Here is an 18551-nt window from a genome sequence, read left to right as displayed (position 1 = left end):
AATTTAGAGTTTTACTTCAAAAGTAATATTTTTCACATATTGTTACTTGTATTTACTGTAAAGAACCCGAACTTCTTCCTACCCTTGCATTAACATAATTTTAAAGAAATATGTTTAAAATATGATAATTTGTTTCATTGTTGTTGCACATGATAATTTAGTATAAGTTCTACATTTGTGTTAATTAATGCTCTCAATTTATGTAGCGTTGTGTTTGACATGCATTATTCTTTAAAGCGTTTACAGACGACTTCAGGCATTCTTTAAAGCACTTAAATCAGTGCCCTATCTCTCACAAATTACCTTCCTCATTTTACCAGATCAGATGTTAAATGGCCGAAATGTTGATGAAGCCACAGCGTAATTTCTTTGTCATGATCCAAAGTCCAACTATTGCAACAACATGGAACAACTTCAACTGCGGAAAGAATAGGAAGGGATTTATCGTGATAAGGATTTAAAATCATGGGCTCAGTAAGTAACCTCTTCTATATTAGTTAAAAAACGAAAAAGGTCTTACATGTATTACGTGTATAAACAGTAAATACAGTGAACAGTCAGTCTGCTTTAGCTCTTGGATTAACTATGGATTGTCCTAGAGAGAAAGGTTGGGAACTACCATCTAATTTTCTGACTTTTTGTACAGCATGTGATATGTTTTCTCTCAATCAGAACATGTAACATCGAGTTACAGCCTGCTATGTTTTGAAAAAGCTTAAAATGACAATGACTATCACAAGCTAAGATAAATCCCTCTTATATAATATATTATTTTACCAGGGAAGTGGATCGCAGAGATTAAAAATCCCTTTGCCAAGATTCAGCAGCACACAGCTCATAAAGAACACATGCCAAAATGTATAACTCTGACTTGAAATGGAATATGTGAAATGCATAAAAGGGATGGGAGAACATTGGAATAACATGTGTCATGTGATCAAAAGCATGATGTAAAATTGGTTAAAAATAAAAGAACAAGACTAGAAGACTAAATGCTTCTGTTATTTCATTGCAGGTACTCATGAGGGATGACTAATATTCACCTGAACTGGGACCACTGAGGCAGAACAATGGTAAAAAGTGTCATGGTAGCCTATGCCCTGTGGGCTGCAGGCGGGCCTTTGGGCCTTCACCATTTATATTTAGGAAGAGACAGCCATGCTCTGTTATGGATGCTAACTCTGGGAGGATTTGGGCTTGGCTGGGTTAGAGAGTTCATACGTATTCCTGCATATGTTGGTGAGGCCAATCAAGAAGCAGAGAAGGAGGGAAAAACACCTCCCACCATGGTGCCTCCACCTGTAGGCCCTGTTAGATTTGTTGGACAGGTGTGTGTTGGGATCTACTTTGGCACCGTGGCTCTGATTGGACTGAACTCCCTCAGTTTCTTCTACTTGATTGTCCTGCCATTATGTGTGGGTGCAGGGGTACATCTGGTGTCCTGTATTGGCCAGCAGACTTCTGATCTACAGAAAACGTTGACTACTTGTCTCATAACCTCACCAATATTCTATGGCAGCAGCTTATCGCCTCTCCCTATAAGCCTGGCTGCCAGTGTCACTGCTGCACAGAACCGCCGGGTCAAACCTCCACGGACACCTGGACACACACGGGAACTAGGTGAGATAATATATATGGTATAACATGTTTATAACAATACCATCTGACTTTTTAGCAGTAGGTTTGGACCCAAATGCAGACAAAGAGAGTAAAACAAAGTGAAAGGTTTATTGCTGGGATAATGGGTGATGAGAATGACAAGAGGTTGAAATAGAGCAGCGAAGGCCGAGGGTAAGAGGGCAAAGGGGGATGACTGAGGTAGGGCAGGTAGAGTGGGGTGTGAGCGCGGGGGGTTGGAGAACCAGAGAGGAGGATCCTGGATGAGACAGGGTGAGTACAGGCAAGCAATAAAACAAGGAATAAACAGCAATAACACAAAGAATAAACTCAGAAGTCACAATTTCTGGGCGACCGAGAACGACTAACTATACCACTGTGGTTGCAAAAACGATCTGGATGGAAAGCCGGGGGTAGATATATCAGAGTCGATGAAAAGATGAAGGCAGCTGAGCAGACTGGACAAGTGAAGTGAATGAGCAGGTATAGGAAACGATAAGAGCCAGACAAGGGAAAGGGAAACACAGGGGCAAACAGGAGGCAATATATATATATATATATATATATATATATATATATATATATATATATATATATATATATATATATATATATATACATATATATATATATATATATACATTGATATATATTGATATATATTGATATATAAATATATACAAATATAATATAATATAAAATATATATAATAAAAAATACTAAACCCACTAAAAATACATGTATTTCTGTCTTTTATCCAGGTCCACGGCTTTACAGGCTCGGTCTAGCCTGGCTGGCCTTCTCTGCTCCGCTTGGTTACTGTATTTTCCATAACACCACAGCCACACTATACTACCTGTCTGACTGTGTATCAGCACTGCTGGATATTTTCTGGTTCCTGCCTTGGCTCAAAAATGTGTTTGAGTACATTCTTTTAATGCCATATCGGCTCTTGTGTATTCTTACTGGAGGGGGTTACTATGATGACGCTTGGCGGAAGGTGCTGAAAATACTGCTCAAAGAGTACACTGAGAAAGAAAAAGAGGCACTGAAGGTGAGCAAGCGCATAATTGGCAAAGCTATATAAGTGACAAGTTACGGTAGTTTCACTTCCAGGTGTTAACTGCATCAGTATGAACATTTTCAGTTTATCATCTCTCTGGCATTGTCATAGTCTCAACACTGTTATTCAGGATGTATTTGTGTTGCAGGTATTTTCATTGGACGAAGAGGCCTCTCTCGAAGACATAACTCGCAGCTATAGGGGGTTGGCCAAGACATGGCATCCAGACCACAACCCCAGCAAGGAGGCCGAGGCCATGTTCATGAAGATCCACGAGGCATATGAGGTCCTTCTACAACGGCACAAACCTCGTCGATTCACATAGTTGCGCTTCATTCCTCACTGACTGGACTGATTGGTTGCGATGGAACATCATTTTTTTTCAGTCATTTTTTTCTATTGTTCATGGAAGGTAAATCAAGAGTATCCACAGAGACTCGCAGCATTTCGCAGCTGTCTGATTGGTTACTTCGCAGAGTTGGTCAGTGGTCACAAACAGCACTTTGATGCCATCTTGTGGTGCTATCGGGTATTATCACCCTAAAGTATTTGATCACAACAATTTTGGTTATGTTTTACTATGCGTTTGCTTGCTTGCTTTTAAACACTAAACTAAAGCCAAGTACACATCCTATTATTTCAAAGCATAAATACTCAAATTAAGTATTAAAGTATGTAATGAACACGTAATAAAGGTAGACGCAAATGTGAAATTACCCGCTTACTACATTCTCCAGCATTTCCGGAAGAGACCTTGTTCATAAACACGTGTCTGAATTTCCAATAAATAATTGTATTATATGTCGCGTGCTTTCTATACATAGCTCGTATTTCTTTCAGATATGAATGCGCAGCTGCCTATAATAGTCGTGTGTATAGCCTTCTTCTCATGGCATTACGTTTCATCACATTTGCACCACCTGTACCCGGAGCTGACATGCATCGATGCATTCGGCAATCACTGAATCAGGAGATCTGTTGTACAGTTATTCGGTCTGTATCCCAGCATGGGCCCGGAAGTTGTTTGGGATTCCCAGGTAAAAAAAAAAAAAAAAAAAAAAAAAAAAAAAAAAAATCCCGGAGGTCATGTCGTCGCCTGGGAAAACAAACAGCTATCCAGACAATTAAAAAAGGGAAACGCGGACGGGGCGCCAGGTAAGACGGAGGCTCGTGCACCGCACGCGGCGCTCGGTAAGACCAACCGTCGGGTTTGGTGCTGAAAGTGCGGCATGTTTTTCAGTAGTTGGTGAAAGCCGTTTGTCTTGTGGTCGGGTGCCATAGCAACGGCTCGTGAGAAACATTGTATGGCCGGTTTGACGGCAGCTACACGTTCATGCGGACGATTCAAGAGTCGGGCAACTCCTGCAACACATTGCCGTTTGTGTCTCCTGCAACACATTGCCGTTGTGTCTCGCCACTGTCTCGACCGTCCACGAGCTGACTGGTGTCATAACAGACTAAATCCACCGAGCAGCTAAAACAAGTGTATAGCCGCGCGCACATAGAGCAGCGTGGTAGTTATTTGACAATGTAACGCGGTGTGTGTTACTGCACAGTTCGGAGAGGCTTGTCAGGCAAAGGGTCGGCACTGCTGCGCGTCCCCCTTTCTTTCTTTTATTTTTTTATTTTTATTTTTTTTTTACCGCCATGCCCTGGTGTGACTGGCGCGTCTCCCGGCTGCATCAGCGCCTGTTGCTCTCCATGCGCGGCCAATGCCAGGATATTAATTTCCCCTGCGCTTCGTTGTCTCCGCCCCCCCTGCTCCCTCCATAGTCTCCTCTGTCCATTGTTGTTGTCATCCATTTGAGCAAAAGGTGCAGCATTGTACATCTGGCTATTTTGGTCTTTCTCTCTCTCTTTTTTTCCCTCCTAAACATGAAATAAAATAGAGCCTCACCTTAACTCACATACAAATCAATATGTTCTCTGTCTGGAATTCTTGTAACTCAGCAACGCCTGTGTTGGAAATTGGGGTAGTCTGCATACCTCTTCAGAAAAAATGAGAAAGAACAAATGATAAACGTCAGCATGCAACTATAACCCTAAATCTCAACACAATCTCGTATGTATACATACATGTATCTATGTATGCATGTATGTATGCATGTATTCATGTATGTATGTATGTATGTATGTATGTATGTATGTATGTATGTATGTATGTATGTATATGTGCACATATATATACACTACTGGCTTTGTTGCATCTAGGCCTATAGGCAATATGGTTAAGGTTAGGTATACTGTACTATTTATATATATATGTGTGTATATATAGCTTTCTAACTTGTTTTAAATTCTGTATATATATGTGTATATATACGTATATATACACATATATATATATGTATATATATACACATATATATATATGTATATATATATATATATATATATATATATATATATATATAATGTTAATGTTGTTGAGTTTACGTCATTAGCGTGAAGTGTTTTTGCTACTTTGTCCACCCCCAGTAGTTTTAACTCCTCCTCCAAGGAGCTTTATAAATATAGAGCCTCTCATATAGGAGGGCAGAAAGTTTACTAAATTAGTTTATTACAGATAACTCATTATTAGACACTTGGAACTTAAAGTGAAAAGCCATCTGTTTTCCTATTCTTGTAACAAAAAACAGCAGGTAAGGATTTTTTAATGTGGTTAGTAACAAAGATATTATAAGACTAAGATTTAGAAAATTGGATCTTCTCAAAAATGATAATTATAAATTGGAAAGAATTACATTGACAGTCCTTTTTAAAAATCATATTTCTGTAGGCATCTGGGGAGAGAATGAATGCTGATGACTGCAATGGATGCTCATATGCACAAGGTAAGTTTATATAAACGATATACATGAGTGTGTACAGTCTCCAAACTGCAGTGCTTCCTTTAATAACAAGGGCATATTTGTTTCTCAGGTAATGGAGGAGAGTCATCAACGGAACATGATTTTTATAGCGGGTTGCAGGGCCCTTCAGCAAGATCCTCAAACAGTCAGCAGTCGTCCCCACGGCGCTCTCTTAGTGGTCAGTTATCATTCCTTTGTTTCATTGTGGACGCATGGACACCTGGTAGAATTCTTCATTGACATTATGAAAGTAAATGTGATTTCCCCCCCCCCCCCCCCCCCCCCCCTCCTCACCCTCTCTCTACACAGCGAACTCCATCAAGGTTGAGCTGTGCAGCGATGATGAGTCACCAGGTGCTCCACAGCCAGAGAACAGAGAGGCTGTGAGCGACGATGGCAGGGGGGATGACAGAGGAGACCCCAAAGAGGAAGGGAGCACAGAGTACGCTGGGGCTGGAAGAGACAGAGGGAGCATTTATAATGAGATGGCCAGTCCAAACTCTGCTTCACCAGGACCTCTCCGCCTGCCCAATGGGAAGCTCCAGTGTGAGGTGTGCGGCATGATCTGCATCGGGCCCAACGTGCTGATGGTGCACAAGCGTAGCCACACAGGTGGGAACAAGCCAGCAAGGCAGTGACAGAGTATTACCCTAAATATCATGAAATAAAAGGCAATACGTGAAACGATTACCTCTAAAATTCTCTGTCTGTCCATGTGTACATAGGTGAGAGGCCGTTCCAGTGTAACCAGTGTGGAGCTTCCTTCACCCAGAAGGGGAACTTATTGCGCCACATCAAGTTGCATTCGGGAGAGAAGCCTTTCAAATGTCCCGTTTGCAACTACGCTTGTCGCCGGAGAGATGCCCTGGCTGGACATCTACGCACACATGCAGGTAAATCAGTGAGCTTTAAGTGCAATGCAACAGTACTGAACACATTAAACATAAGCCACGAAGAGTCAGTTATTGAACTAGATGAATGCAGTTGTTCCATCCTTAATGTGATGAAGTATAATGTATTGAACAACGGTAAGCGGTGGAAGTGGGGATTCATTAGAACGACCCAAAAGCTCAGAGGAAATAGGTACACCATAATGTACTGAGAAAGAAAATGTGACATTTAAAATTTGTGAAAACAGGAAATCCTGTTGACACACAGTACGATACAGTAGGTCTCGATGGATCTCCACGGGTCTAAGCGGTTCATTTTCGAAGAAAGGATTCTTACAAACTGGATTTCAGCGAATTGACGTCAGTCTTTCCGACGGCGTATTAAGAGGAAACGTTGCGGTAAAGGGTGAGGCGTTTTCTGTCGTCATTGGCGAGCAATATAGAACAATTTCAGGAATTGCCAATCAATGGGGAAATCCATTTTCTCAAACATAGCCAATAATTAGTTATTCTTTTCGAAAAGAAAATCCCCTACCAAAACATATTATTATAAACAACACCACTATAGTAGTTTACACAATATTTCTCAGCGGATTACATTTGGTCAACAGTACCCACCCAGGGTAAAATTGTATCCATCTATTAATTCTGTGTCTGAATTGCAGCTTCGTCTCCAACAGTAGGAAAACCTTTCAAGTGCAGCTACTGTAGTCGCAGCTATAAACAACAGAGCACACTGGAGGAACATCTGGAGCGCTGCCACAGCTATTTGAAGAGTTTGGACCACCAGACAGCAGTCATTGCACAGACAGCACAGGGTAACATATCACACCACACAAGAAAGTGTCTTCTTGCTTGTAAATGCAAATAGATTGAATAAAGCAAGATACAAATATTTATACACATAATGAGTTTGACTTTTGTTTGCAGGCGAAGAGTCAGTAACTATGGAGACAATTACAAAACCTTTGCTCCAGCCATCCAATGAAAAAATCCAATTTGTGGATAGACTGGCTATTAGCATCACCAAGCGCAAGAGGTCAACACCACAGAAGTTTTTGGGTGAGTTAATTTAAATACGTCAATCCATGTTATTCATATTAGGTAAGAGTGGATAAATATATGTATAACCTATTATAAATGCATAGTATATATTTTTCATTTAAATCACACAATGTTTTATATTTAGCTTAAAAAAGGATAGAATTAATACGAAATTGATCTTTGTCTAATATTATCAGCTGTCCTGCAATGCTGTCAGTCAAGAGTCAACTTGCAGTTACCAGTTTGGAGACACCTGGTCCATGTTGCTCCATGAAAACGGAGAAGTAAACCAGGAGACCTTTCATCCTAATCACTGTGTTACTGATATTCCTCTTCATAGGTGAAAAGCACATGCACCTTGACCTACCTGAAGCACCTTACGAATTGTCCTCTGGCTCTGAGAAGGAGGCGGACCTCATGAGCTCTCAGCCATCTGGGGACTCTGCTGGGTTGCCCAGTCCACATCTCCAAGGCAGCAGAGGTAAAAGGGAGAACCATGAGCCGCCTGCACTGTCTCAGCTCCATCCTGCCTTCCTGACGGAGATACGCACGATTATGGGCTCCGTCAGCAACAACTTGACTCCTCAGGGCCCCCGAGCCCATGCTGGAGGCAGGCTGGCAGCAGCATCCTTTGGCCTGGCGAGACAGCAGGCGGGTGAAGGCCGCGATGACCAGCGCTCAACCCGTTGGCACATCACCTCGCCCAACGGCTGCCCCGACTCTACAGACACAGAGAGCACAGCAGAAGAGCAGAGCACAAGGGCTACAGCCCCGACAAGTACCTCCAACAACCACCACCTCCACTACCAAACCCCAACACTGCCGCGCAGCCATTCCACTTCCAGCCCCAGGCAGGCCAAAGACTTGAACCCCGAGTGGGAGAGAGCGTGTCCTGTGCCGCCCACCATAAAGAGGAGCCCCGTCTCGCCCCTTTCTTCCAAGGAGATTGTGCAGGTGTTAGACAGAGATGGTCGGCCTATGCGCTCCTTCCACTGCCGGCACTGTCGCATCCTCTTCCTGGACCATGTCATGTTCACCATCCACATGGGTTGCCACGGTTTCCGCCAACCCTTCGAGTGCAACATCTGTGGCCACCGCAGCCAGGACCGCTACGAGTTCTCGTCTCACATCAGCCGCGGAGAGCATCAGGTGGGCTGAGGAGAGGGGAGAGTGGTCGGAGGAGGAGAGACGACTGTTGCTCTCTAAAGTTGTAGGCTCCCGTTTGTTCTGCACCAGATCAGTTGCTTTAAATCCCTAGTGTCAGGAAAAGGATTTGTGGTTTTACAGTGAGAACATTTATTAAACTAAAGCAGACGTGAGTGAAAGATCTTTTCGCCGCACCATTTAGAGTTTAGTGGAGGCAAATTGTATTCTATGATTGATTGCGCTCCCATATAAAATCATCCGGCAAAACTACTGGTTTTGCTTCAAAAGTGCCTTCTTTGGGGATTTCCTCTTAACTTAAAAAAAACTGTAGAGGAACTGGTGCTCGGAAATCAAACTAGCCATCTTTTGCTAAGTGATTTAGTTAGCACTTTTGGAAGGTTGTGCACAGGAAGTTAAGTTAAGCATGGCATGTACATTTTAAAGAATTATATTTGCTTAGTATGTACTAAGAGCTTTGTTTTTGTGGTTGAGGTGGGTACTTTGTGTCGTGTGTCAGGTATGCTTAATATGCACTGAGAGCTTTGTACCTCTGGATTTGGGAGGAGCTTTTGTCACAGACAAAGCACAGTAATGGATTGCCTTAACTCCTACAGTAGTGCGCTGCTGTGGGAATACATTGTTTACAGCACGTGTGAAGTCACCTCAGAAGAGAGAATATTTACAGTTGCACAGAGAGACTATCGGGACAAAGTGAGGGAAATGAACTTGAAAATGTTGAGGGTCTTTAGGGCTCAGCTGTTTAGTAGGTTTTTGGATTTTAAAGTGAGCCTTAGCATACTGGTGCAGATCAGACCACGAGCCATGTAGTGTACAGTAAGAGCCTGACTGAGACGGCCCAGGGTGCTACACCTATACAGGATTGCACTTTTAGGGTCCCTGCTTATGTATGACCATCTTTGCCGAAGCACTTGATGGCTTTACCATTTTTTTTCCGTGATTGTTCTACTGCACTGATAAATTACATAATACTTACCATATTTGATCATCTATTTTGCAACACCAGTGTATTGTTAACGGAGCCGGCCTTCAACAGAAAGCGTTGCACTGGTTCTGCGTTCTACACTGAAGTTTGCTGCAATGTGTGACATTGAAAATTGAAAATCAGTTCAACTAAAACAACTATTTTGCTGTTTTGCACTCAGCGATTGAGGCTGAGAATTTAAACAATTTGCTTAATGTAAGTGAATTAACAAATTTGTTATTTAAAATGAATTAACAAATCATTTTCGATCTGTTCAGTTATCACTTGTGATTATCTATTTAGTGTTGTTTGTTTCAGCCTTGGTGTATTTATCAGCTATATTCCAAATCTTATCCAGCATATTCCTCAAGTCCATAAAATGTTACCTCCTGCTTCTTTATAGCACCCAAATACCTTATTGCTACAGTATGGTGAGTTATCTGATAATGTTAATATTGGGAACATGAATGAGACCAAACTCAGTATTCTTACTTGTTATTGTAGGTTTGCTGCTTCATAGTTTAACTTAATTTTGATTGATCGCAGGCAAAAATATACTTGAAACTGTTTGAGAAAAAAGTAATCTAAAGATGCACTTCGTTTGATAAGTAGAGAAATGTGTGTGAATGGAATATAGCATGTGTGCTTGTCATTTTCTGCTTATCCCTGAATTGTGAATTATTTTTGAAATGTGAAGTAATTTCAAGAAGTGAAAATGAGGCATGGGTTTTTGTCTCCTTGTGTAGACTTTTAAATGTTATACGATATTTTGTGAATGATGTAACATGACAAAACACTTTACCTCAAAGTTAAAGATGTACAACTGCCTCATTATTTCAACAAGTCATGTTGCTTTCCGAGATGTTCTTGCAGTTACAGATGCGTGCCCCTCGATATTCTCGAAACTTTTTACTGTCAATAAAGTTGAGTTTATTGTAAAAGTGATTTTCTCTCGTTCGACTATGATGGCATCCACATCTGTGTGCTTATTTTTCAATCAAAGTGCACAGAAGAGTTTATCATTCAGTTTCTCATGATGTGAAAATACAAAAGACAAGCAGATTAGATATTTAATTTATTTCCACGTCTTACAGGCTTTGCAAGGACTCACAGGACATTACTCGATCAATATGATCACACACTATTAATACTATTTAACTGTGCTTACTACTGCTATAAAAACGTTTTACACAGCTGTATCCATCAGTCCATGACATATTTTAGGATGTAAAGAATTTGGTAGTAATCTGCCGGTATATTTAGTTAATAATAAGAAAAAGGTTTATATTAGATATTACATTACTACCTACAAATATTCCAGTTACGTCGTGTGATTGAAACAAAAAGTGCATGCTAAATTAATCAGTATAACATTTACAAAGGTAAACACTACTGTATGTGTTGTGGATGTTGTAAATGAAGCCTAATCATTTATTTTGTCTTGAAATGTTCAATTTTAACTTTTTGGTAATTTTCCTTGTTTTAAAAGGTTTACATCAATAAATACACATTTAATGTTTGTTAATTATCATAGAAGGCAAATATAGTATAATCTAAACTTTAATTAAAATAGTAAAAATACATACATAGTATAGGATAGTAGTTTACTATACTGTAGTATAGTATATAAAGTGTAACTACAATGTATCTAAAAAGTATTTCATATTCTTATGTATGTTAAGGCCTTCAAAGGTATGGGTACGCAGTGTATTTCTTCTGAGATGTACTTTTGAATTAGGTAAAGTGTGAACAAAGAATAAGGCTAAACTTAGACTGCTTTATATTCACATGACATTTCGCCCAAATGTGACAGACTTTTGTTTTGTCTGTTTCAGGTGGGTTTTGACCTTTTTTTTCTCTGCAGTGGAAAATCTGTTTTGTCTGCTCCTACATATACATTCCAGGTGCAATTTAAAAAGTACATAAATATAACCACCCCTGCAGTGAATGACAACATTCAGAAATACAGATCTCACTATGTAAAAATCACATAAATATACAGAGAGTATTCGTTTGTATACTTTTACTTACGACCTGTGTGACCTTCAATGCACCCATCACCCTGATGAAGACAAGACATGCATGCCGTCTAAAGGAAAGTTCTACGATGTGTTTAAAATTTGACAGACAATTTTCTAACCTTTGACTACAAGTGCAATTCAAAACCACTTCTACAACCTATAAAAAGAAAAGAAAAGAAACAGCTCACGTAAGACCGCCCAATTTACCGCTTTAGTTCGGGGTTACCATTTTTCAGTTATGCCGTCGCTGCCTTTAAGATGAAAGACGTCGGTTGTAAAACAATTCAATGGACCCAATATTGAGCATTTTGATCATTAGAGCTGGTCTGATGATTTTGCACAACACAAGAAACACGCTACTCGTGGTATGTGCAGCTTTTACAGTTCTGAGAAAATTATTTTAGTTGTGAATTTATAGTTACAAAGAATTGCAGACCTGACTTCAGGAAGCTTTGAGAAGGCATGGCCCTCTAAGAGATACTTGTCACCCAATTTACAACACACTATTCACTAATACACAATATCTGTTTTCTACGGAAGCGCATTGCATTCACTGGATAAAAAAAAATAGACCCCTTTTCTCGTAATTACGACATCCTGATCTCGTAATTACGAGATATTTTCTCGTAATTACGAAATCCTGATCTCGTAATTACGAGATTGCATTTCCGGTTGCGCTCTTATTTTGAAGGTAGAAAAAAACGGAAGTTGTTAGTAAGAAACGGGCAGAAAGGAAAAGTTGCCATAACAACGGAAAACAGTGATAAAAAGGTTACGGATGTATTAGTTTAGCACCTGGCTGATATGGGCACAAGGTTTGCACCTGTTCAAGTTCATTTTTTGAGAAAATATTGTTTTAGATGGTTACGTTTTTTGTCTGTGTCAGAGCTTAAGCTGCTATTTCCGTTTTTCTTCATAGTTCTTACGGTGAGTTCAATAAACCTTTACGAACCATCACTTAAAGACTCCAGACTATAATTCTGCCGGGGATGCTACAGTGACTCAAAGAACTGTGCGGCACCTGTTAAAATCCTAGATCCCCAAGGAGTAGCTAAGGCAACGGAACCGTCTAAGAAGACGCCTGTACACATACATGCATACAGACGCCTGTACACATACATGCATACAGACGCCTGTACACATACATGCCATACAGTGGCCAGTATGGCACCTTTCGTAATCAGGTCAGGATCTCGTAATTACGAGATCAGGATGTCGTAATTACGAGATCAGGATGTCGTAATTACGAGAAAAGATACAGAAACAGAGCGACATCCAGCACGTCAGACTGGGCTTTTTGGAACTAGCTGAGGTTAGAGCATAGATCCCTGAGGTCAGAGCATATAGCTTTGAGGTCAAAGCATAGAACCCTGAGCCAGGAAGCAGTGTTTGAGACTGCAGCAGGGGGGGTGCAGCATATATCAATTAAGTATGTGTGCAAGTTGAGGATTAATTAAGGTGCTGTTTAAAGTTGGCAGAGATAATCTTTGTATGAGTATAATTGTGTGTCATTTAAACACAACTTTTTGGCGCGGCTTTCTCAAGGCAAGGACATCTGTGACCTGTTGTTTGTGGTTATGTGTACAGATTGTAAAACCCTCCGAGGCAAACTTGTATTTGTGATGTTGGGCTATATAAAATAAACTGAATTGAATTGAATTGGTTGGTTGACCACAAATCACAAAAAAATAAAAGAAAGACAAAAGTTAATTATTTTCATTGTCCTAAAGGTGGGAAAAACTAACTATTTTGCAACCTACCAGTAAGCCTCAAGTCTTGGAAATGAAGTCCAGAGTCCTAACAAGTCCCAAATCGTATTGTAATGACTTGAGACAAAGGGCAGAGGAGAAGGGAAACTGAACCAGCAATAAGGGAATGAGATACAGGTGAGGGGAAGGCTCAGGTGAGGCAGAGAGCAGGAGGGAGTGGAACTACAGCAGAGTTAGTGATATGGCAGGAGGAACAGAATAATGTAATATAAACATGACTAGAGGCTGGCTGGAGTTGAAACCAGTGGTTCTATAAAGTACCCAAAAGCCATACTTGAGTAAAAGTAAAGATACACAAAGCCTTGAAGCCTTGAAATACATTAAAGCCTTGTGGGAAGAGTTCTATTCGCTCAGAAAAAAAGTAACTTACTGTTAAGTTTATGTAATTACATAAACCCCAAAACCTCGCCGTCATTTCCGTGGGGCGGCCGTAACACTAGATCGTTAATAAGTACACTTTACAAAGTCGGATTTCAATAAAAGACACTTCTTTGTAACCCTACGAGCTTATAGGAGTCTAATAAAACATGACAGATCCTTGTGTGTAGTATATTAAATGAAAAATCCAAATGCGGCCGGACTGTTTTCTTCTCCCACTCGAGGTTTCTTAGAACGAGTCACACGTCTTAAGCAGAAATGTATGCAAATGTTTATACCCAGCATGCCACAAACCGATGGTGTTTAGGCATAAAGGTTATAACTTTTAAATGTTTGACTAAAACACCTTGGTAACTCCCCAAGGCTTTGTTTACTCTGTAGGTTGTTGTTTAAGTCTTGAAGCATGCATCTGGAAAAGCTCGGGGGCGGCTCGAGAAGGCATTTTTTGGAAATCTTGCTCTTATCATGCTGGGTGTTGATAGTTATGATCAAAATATATTATAAAAGTGATTTTTTTTTTATATACATTTTTTTCGCAAATAAATTTTGGAAAAAATTATATAAAATAACACAAGTATTAGAACTAATTTGGGGTTTATTTTGAGTTACCCGTTACTTTACTGTTACCTACTCATTGAACAGCAACTCATTTAATGTTAATGCAAGCCAATTCCTGCAGTAGTCTAACATTAACATGTTCTGGTTTGACGGAAGGACACTCAAGCAGCGAGCGTAAAACCCATTGTTCCTGCCTTTAAATGCAACGACTATTTTATAAATAAATGATAGCAACTCATCTTTATTTGTAGCTTATGTTCTGTGTAGCTAGTGACAAGGTTGTCACTGCACATGGCGTGTCCATTAATTTGTTTAGTTGGAGTAGGCCAACTTAAACGTTGTACTTCAACGTTTATTCCACTAGATGGCAGCTGTTGATCATTTACAAGTCAACACTTCTCCGCTGGCTTGATCTGATGGTCGGCAGCACTGTGAGGATGACACATGGCTGTACAGTAGTAAAACACACAATGACCGCCTCACATGTATTGAGCCTATACTTAGGGCAGGCTCTTACTGCATGTTTCCTCACACTCCACGTGGAGGTTAATTGGGAGACTACTGTGGTTTGGGAAACTGAAATTCAGGCCGATATGTAGACTGTGTTTAGCAGTCACTATTGATATGTTTGATAAAACCTTAAATGTACTCATTTTGAAACGATAAACAGCAACTCTCTTAGGTGTACGAACAGGTATATTGGCTCATTAGTGAGCATTGTTGTCTCAAAATTGTGGGCTAATATTCCAGCACCATGACTTACTGAGGTGTGCTTGTATAGAGCGTCCTTTCCTCAGCTAAAGCTCGTAAACAGATAGAATAGTACACATATCTCGTGTTCTAATCATTCTTTCTCCAGGGTCTCAGGGGAGCATTTCAGATGGTATACAACTGTTAAGATGAAAACGAAGAAGACAGAAGTTCACTTTAAACAAGGAAGGAGACCTAAAGAAAAACAGTTGGACTAATGTGTGGACAAAACAGTATGCAATTCACTTGACTTGCATCCGCTCCACTCCCCACAGTTCTTCATGAGCCACCTCATTCATCAATTTTCCAAAAAGCGAATGAAGCCGAAATCCAACACACTTGATATTCCAGAGGATTTGCAGAGGAAATCTTCTGGCTGCTAGATAAATGTGTAGCTGGTAGCCTATCAAAACCAAAACAATGATTCTATCAAGCTAATACATTCATTCTTTTAGATGATCCAGATGTCAGAAAGGTTGATGACTAGCATTCCAAGAAAACAAATATGTCTCCCAACATGCTTGCAGTTCACACAAGTTGCTCACTGCAGCTGCACCCTGAATGAGCTACAATAGGCATGTGATATTAATTAATCCACTTATTGCACCATTTCATTTATGGAAAGAATGTGTTTATTTCCTTGGTGTCGGGCAAGGACACATTTAGGTGAACTCAGGGTGCAATTCATCTTTCAGTAATCTCCTCTGCAAGGCAATGTGGGTCCATTGTCCTTTCAGTATGTGTTGATTGTTGTATCCCAAATGATAACAGTTGCAGAGCAATTTTTACAATTCAACTCACACTTTGGACACTGCCCATGTCAACTAAATGCAACATGTATTGTCCCTAAATTGAACACTTTTGTACATGAAATCACAGCACTTCTGCAGTGTAGCTCACCCAGCTAATGCATTGAACTCACGTAATATTCATTTAGATAGATAAATAGATAGATAGTTACTTTATTAATCCCGCAAGAGGACATTTTTACTAGCAGCATTTATACATACAGGGGCCAGAAGGAACGTTTTAGGGTGCAAAATGTGCTGAAAGCCTGCTGGCACAGTTTGTAGGACAGCTCTGGCTCTGGAAGCGATTATCCCTCAAAGCTTGGGTGAGTATATTGCAGAGAGACAAGGGTGGGTGGGAGCAGTATCATGTGTGAGTGTGACATGGAGAAAGAAGTTGTGTGTGTTTTTGAGAGAGAGAGGGAGATTGGGGCGGTTCTGTTATGCAAGCAGTTCTCAGTATGCATGTAGATTGGAAGATGTGTGGCTCCTGTGGTTGGCTGTCCCCTGTGTCACTGCCTCGATGAAAACAGTTGCCAAGAGAAACGTCTTCTTTACAGGCTTTGGCTGCCAGATGCTGTGGATAATGGAATGGAGTGCAGAGGGAAAGATGGAGAGGTGTGTCCAGCAGACATGCAAGTGAGCACATACACAAATATCAGCACATGCACACTTGGACACTTTGTGGGACTTTGTGCTGAAGTAAGGTGTCAATAATTTATCACTGCTGTACAACTGCCACACACATTCACTGTGACACACAAGGGAAGCATTAGGCAGAGGAAGTCATGTCATACTAAGTCGCCACGAATGAGCATGTGGTTTGGGCATGCTCACAGATTCCAAAGATGCCACAATTTGTGGATGTCTGCAGGACGTGTGAGGAGGGAATAGTTGTGTGTGTCTGTGCAGCCATGATCCAACACATGGGGCGCCAGTGTGAGTGCTGTAGTCGGTCTGCGAGCAGGAGGCAGTGACACAGGAATGTGTCATAGTTCCTGCAAGCCACTCAGCTCCTAAACTTCAGCAAATAAACATTCCTCTACTGCTGTGTCAGTGCTGAGCACTCGCCCACTGTCGGTGTAAAACACAGCTTGTAATTAAAACCAAAAACTGAGCATTTCTCTTTTTGTTTCCAATAGTATTACTATGAAAGATAATGGCCCCCATACCTTCAGAGATTTCTTAATACTGTGTATTCACTCAAAGACCGCATATCCAGAAGATGTCATTGTGGGCCAACCGATAGAAAAGTCATCTTTACTGGTTGAGTGCAGATACAGTAACCCTGACTTGCTATAGTTAGTCATAGTTCACTACCACAGAGTATCTCACATCTAGGCAAGTAAAACAGGAACACGCCACTGTAGGAATGCATCACACATTTGAACAGTTTGAGATACATTTGGATGAAGAGACGTGTTAACATTCAATATCGAAACATATTGCTGTCATGTATCACTGACCAGTCTGTTTAATTTAAATAAATGCAGGTTTCATCCGTGCTGACAGGTGAAATGATGCACGGGCTCATGCTGTGTCACATAGATTCCACCACAGTTTGTGCGTATGTGTTTCATGTGGATCTCAGAGCTGAAATGTTGCCGTGCTGTACCCATACATTGTCAGATGTCCGTAAACATATTCTACTGTAGGTTGTCCTTGCCCAGCGTCTTTCCCTGTCATTACAGCTCTGTTTACAGGAGGAATAACAGTGTTTGCTAGCATATGATCTCCCCCAGAATATACAATGGTCCAAAGTCGCACTCTGACTCACAGTTTTCCACCTAAAACACTTAATTCCTGTGCAACCGATTTTGACATGTCACTTTATCTGTTTGTTGCCTCTTGTCTGGGACTGCTAGGTTAACCATTCACAGATGCGTGATTGGGGATTTTAACCTTTTCTTGTTGCATAACTACTGCCTTTTCATTTCAATGTTTTGGTCATACGGTACTTAAAGCTGGCCATTCCGTGTTTGCAATAGAGTGAAGACCACTTTTAGGTATTTAGAGGTGATGTTTCATGGCGAAGAGGTGTTTATCTCAGCAGTCTTGAGGTTTAGAAAATATTTAATTACAACAAAAACTGGGCCAACAGAGAAAAAGGCCATCAAGCCAAGACAACCAAAAGGTCATGCTGTGTATGCTGTGTATGTGCAGAGGGTGGATAACTCAACATGCATTATCACCCCATGCCATTTCACTCATGCAGGCTCTTATTCACGGCATCGTTATACACGTGAGGAGTGCTGGCATATCACAAACGCACAACCACTGCAAAGTTATAGCCCTCCCACCTTAACTCCAGCTCTCCATCTCGCTCCACAGGGGCACCGAGCCTGACCACAGACATCGTACTGATTGCTCACCATGGTTGAGTGGTCGGTCCACATTCCCACCCTGATTCACTATGTGCAGAAAACCCAACAACGGAAAACAGTGGTTTGAGAGTGTCTGGAGGTTTGCGGACAGCCGTGAGTGTCCTCTGTGTCCCTCCTAAATCCATCCTCCTCTCATCCCCTTCCACTGGCTGCATACCCCGGGAACATGGGAACAGTTAAGGGCAGACCCAAACTGAATGTTTTGGACTTGAAGCCAGAAGATACCAAAAAAAAAAGAGAAAACTTGAGTCTGTATACGCGTGCTGGGATGAATTTAAACTTCCCTCTCTCCCTTATGTGACAGTTTAT

At 40.9% G+C, this 18551-nt stretch overlaps 2 protein-coding genes across 2 annotated transcripts; both read left to right on the top strand.

Moving 5' to 3' along the window:
• Positions 1 to 1028: 1028 nt before the first annotated feature.
• Positions 1029 to 3005, top strand: dnajc22 (DnaJ (Hsp40) homolog, subfamily C, member 22; the record flags this gene model as incomplete). The annotated part of the gene is given in 4 exon segments (XM_079226605.1): positions 1029 to 1058; positions 1062 to 1620; positions 2379 to 2671; positions 2829 to 3005. Coding segments are annotated over 4 exon segments (1059 nt in total).
• Positions 3006 to 3687: 682 nt separating this feature from the next.
• Positions 3688 to 8624, top strand: ikzf4 (IKAROS family zinc finger 4; the record flags this gene model as incomplete). Its single annotated transcript, XM_079226769.1, has 8 exons — positions 3688 to 3717; positions 5460 to 5514; positions 5585 to 5710; positions 5842 to 6144; positions 6258 to 6425; positions 7088 to 7240; positions 7353 to 7484; positions 7807 to 8624. The coding sequence occupies 8 exons, from the start codon at positions 3688 to 3690 to the stop codon at positions 8622 to 8624; spliced, it is 1785 nt and encodes a 594-aa protein (XP_079082895.1).
• Positions 8625 to 18551: the final 9927 nt, after the last annotated feature.

Source organism: Taurulus bubalis (assembly GCF_910589615.1).
Source record: "Taurulus bubalis genome assembly, chromosome: 11".
NCBI classification, from domain to species: Eukaryota; Metazoa; Chordata; class Actinopteri; order Perciformes; family Cottidae; genus Taurulus; species Taurulus bubalis.
Note: the sequence above shows the minus strand (reverse complement) of the source record. Positions and strands in the feature narration are given on the sequence as shown.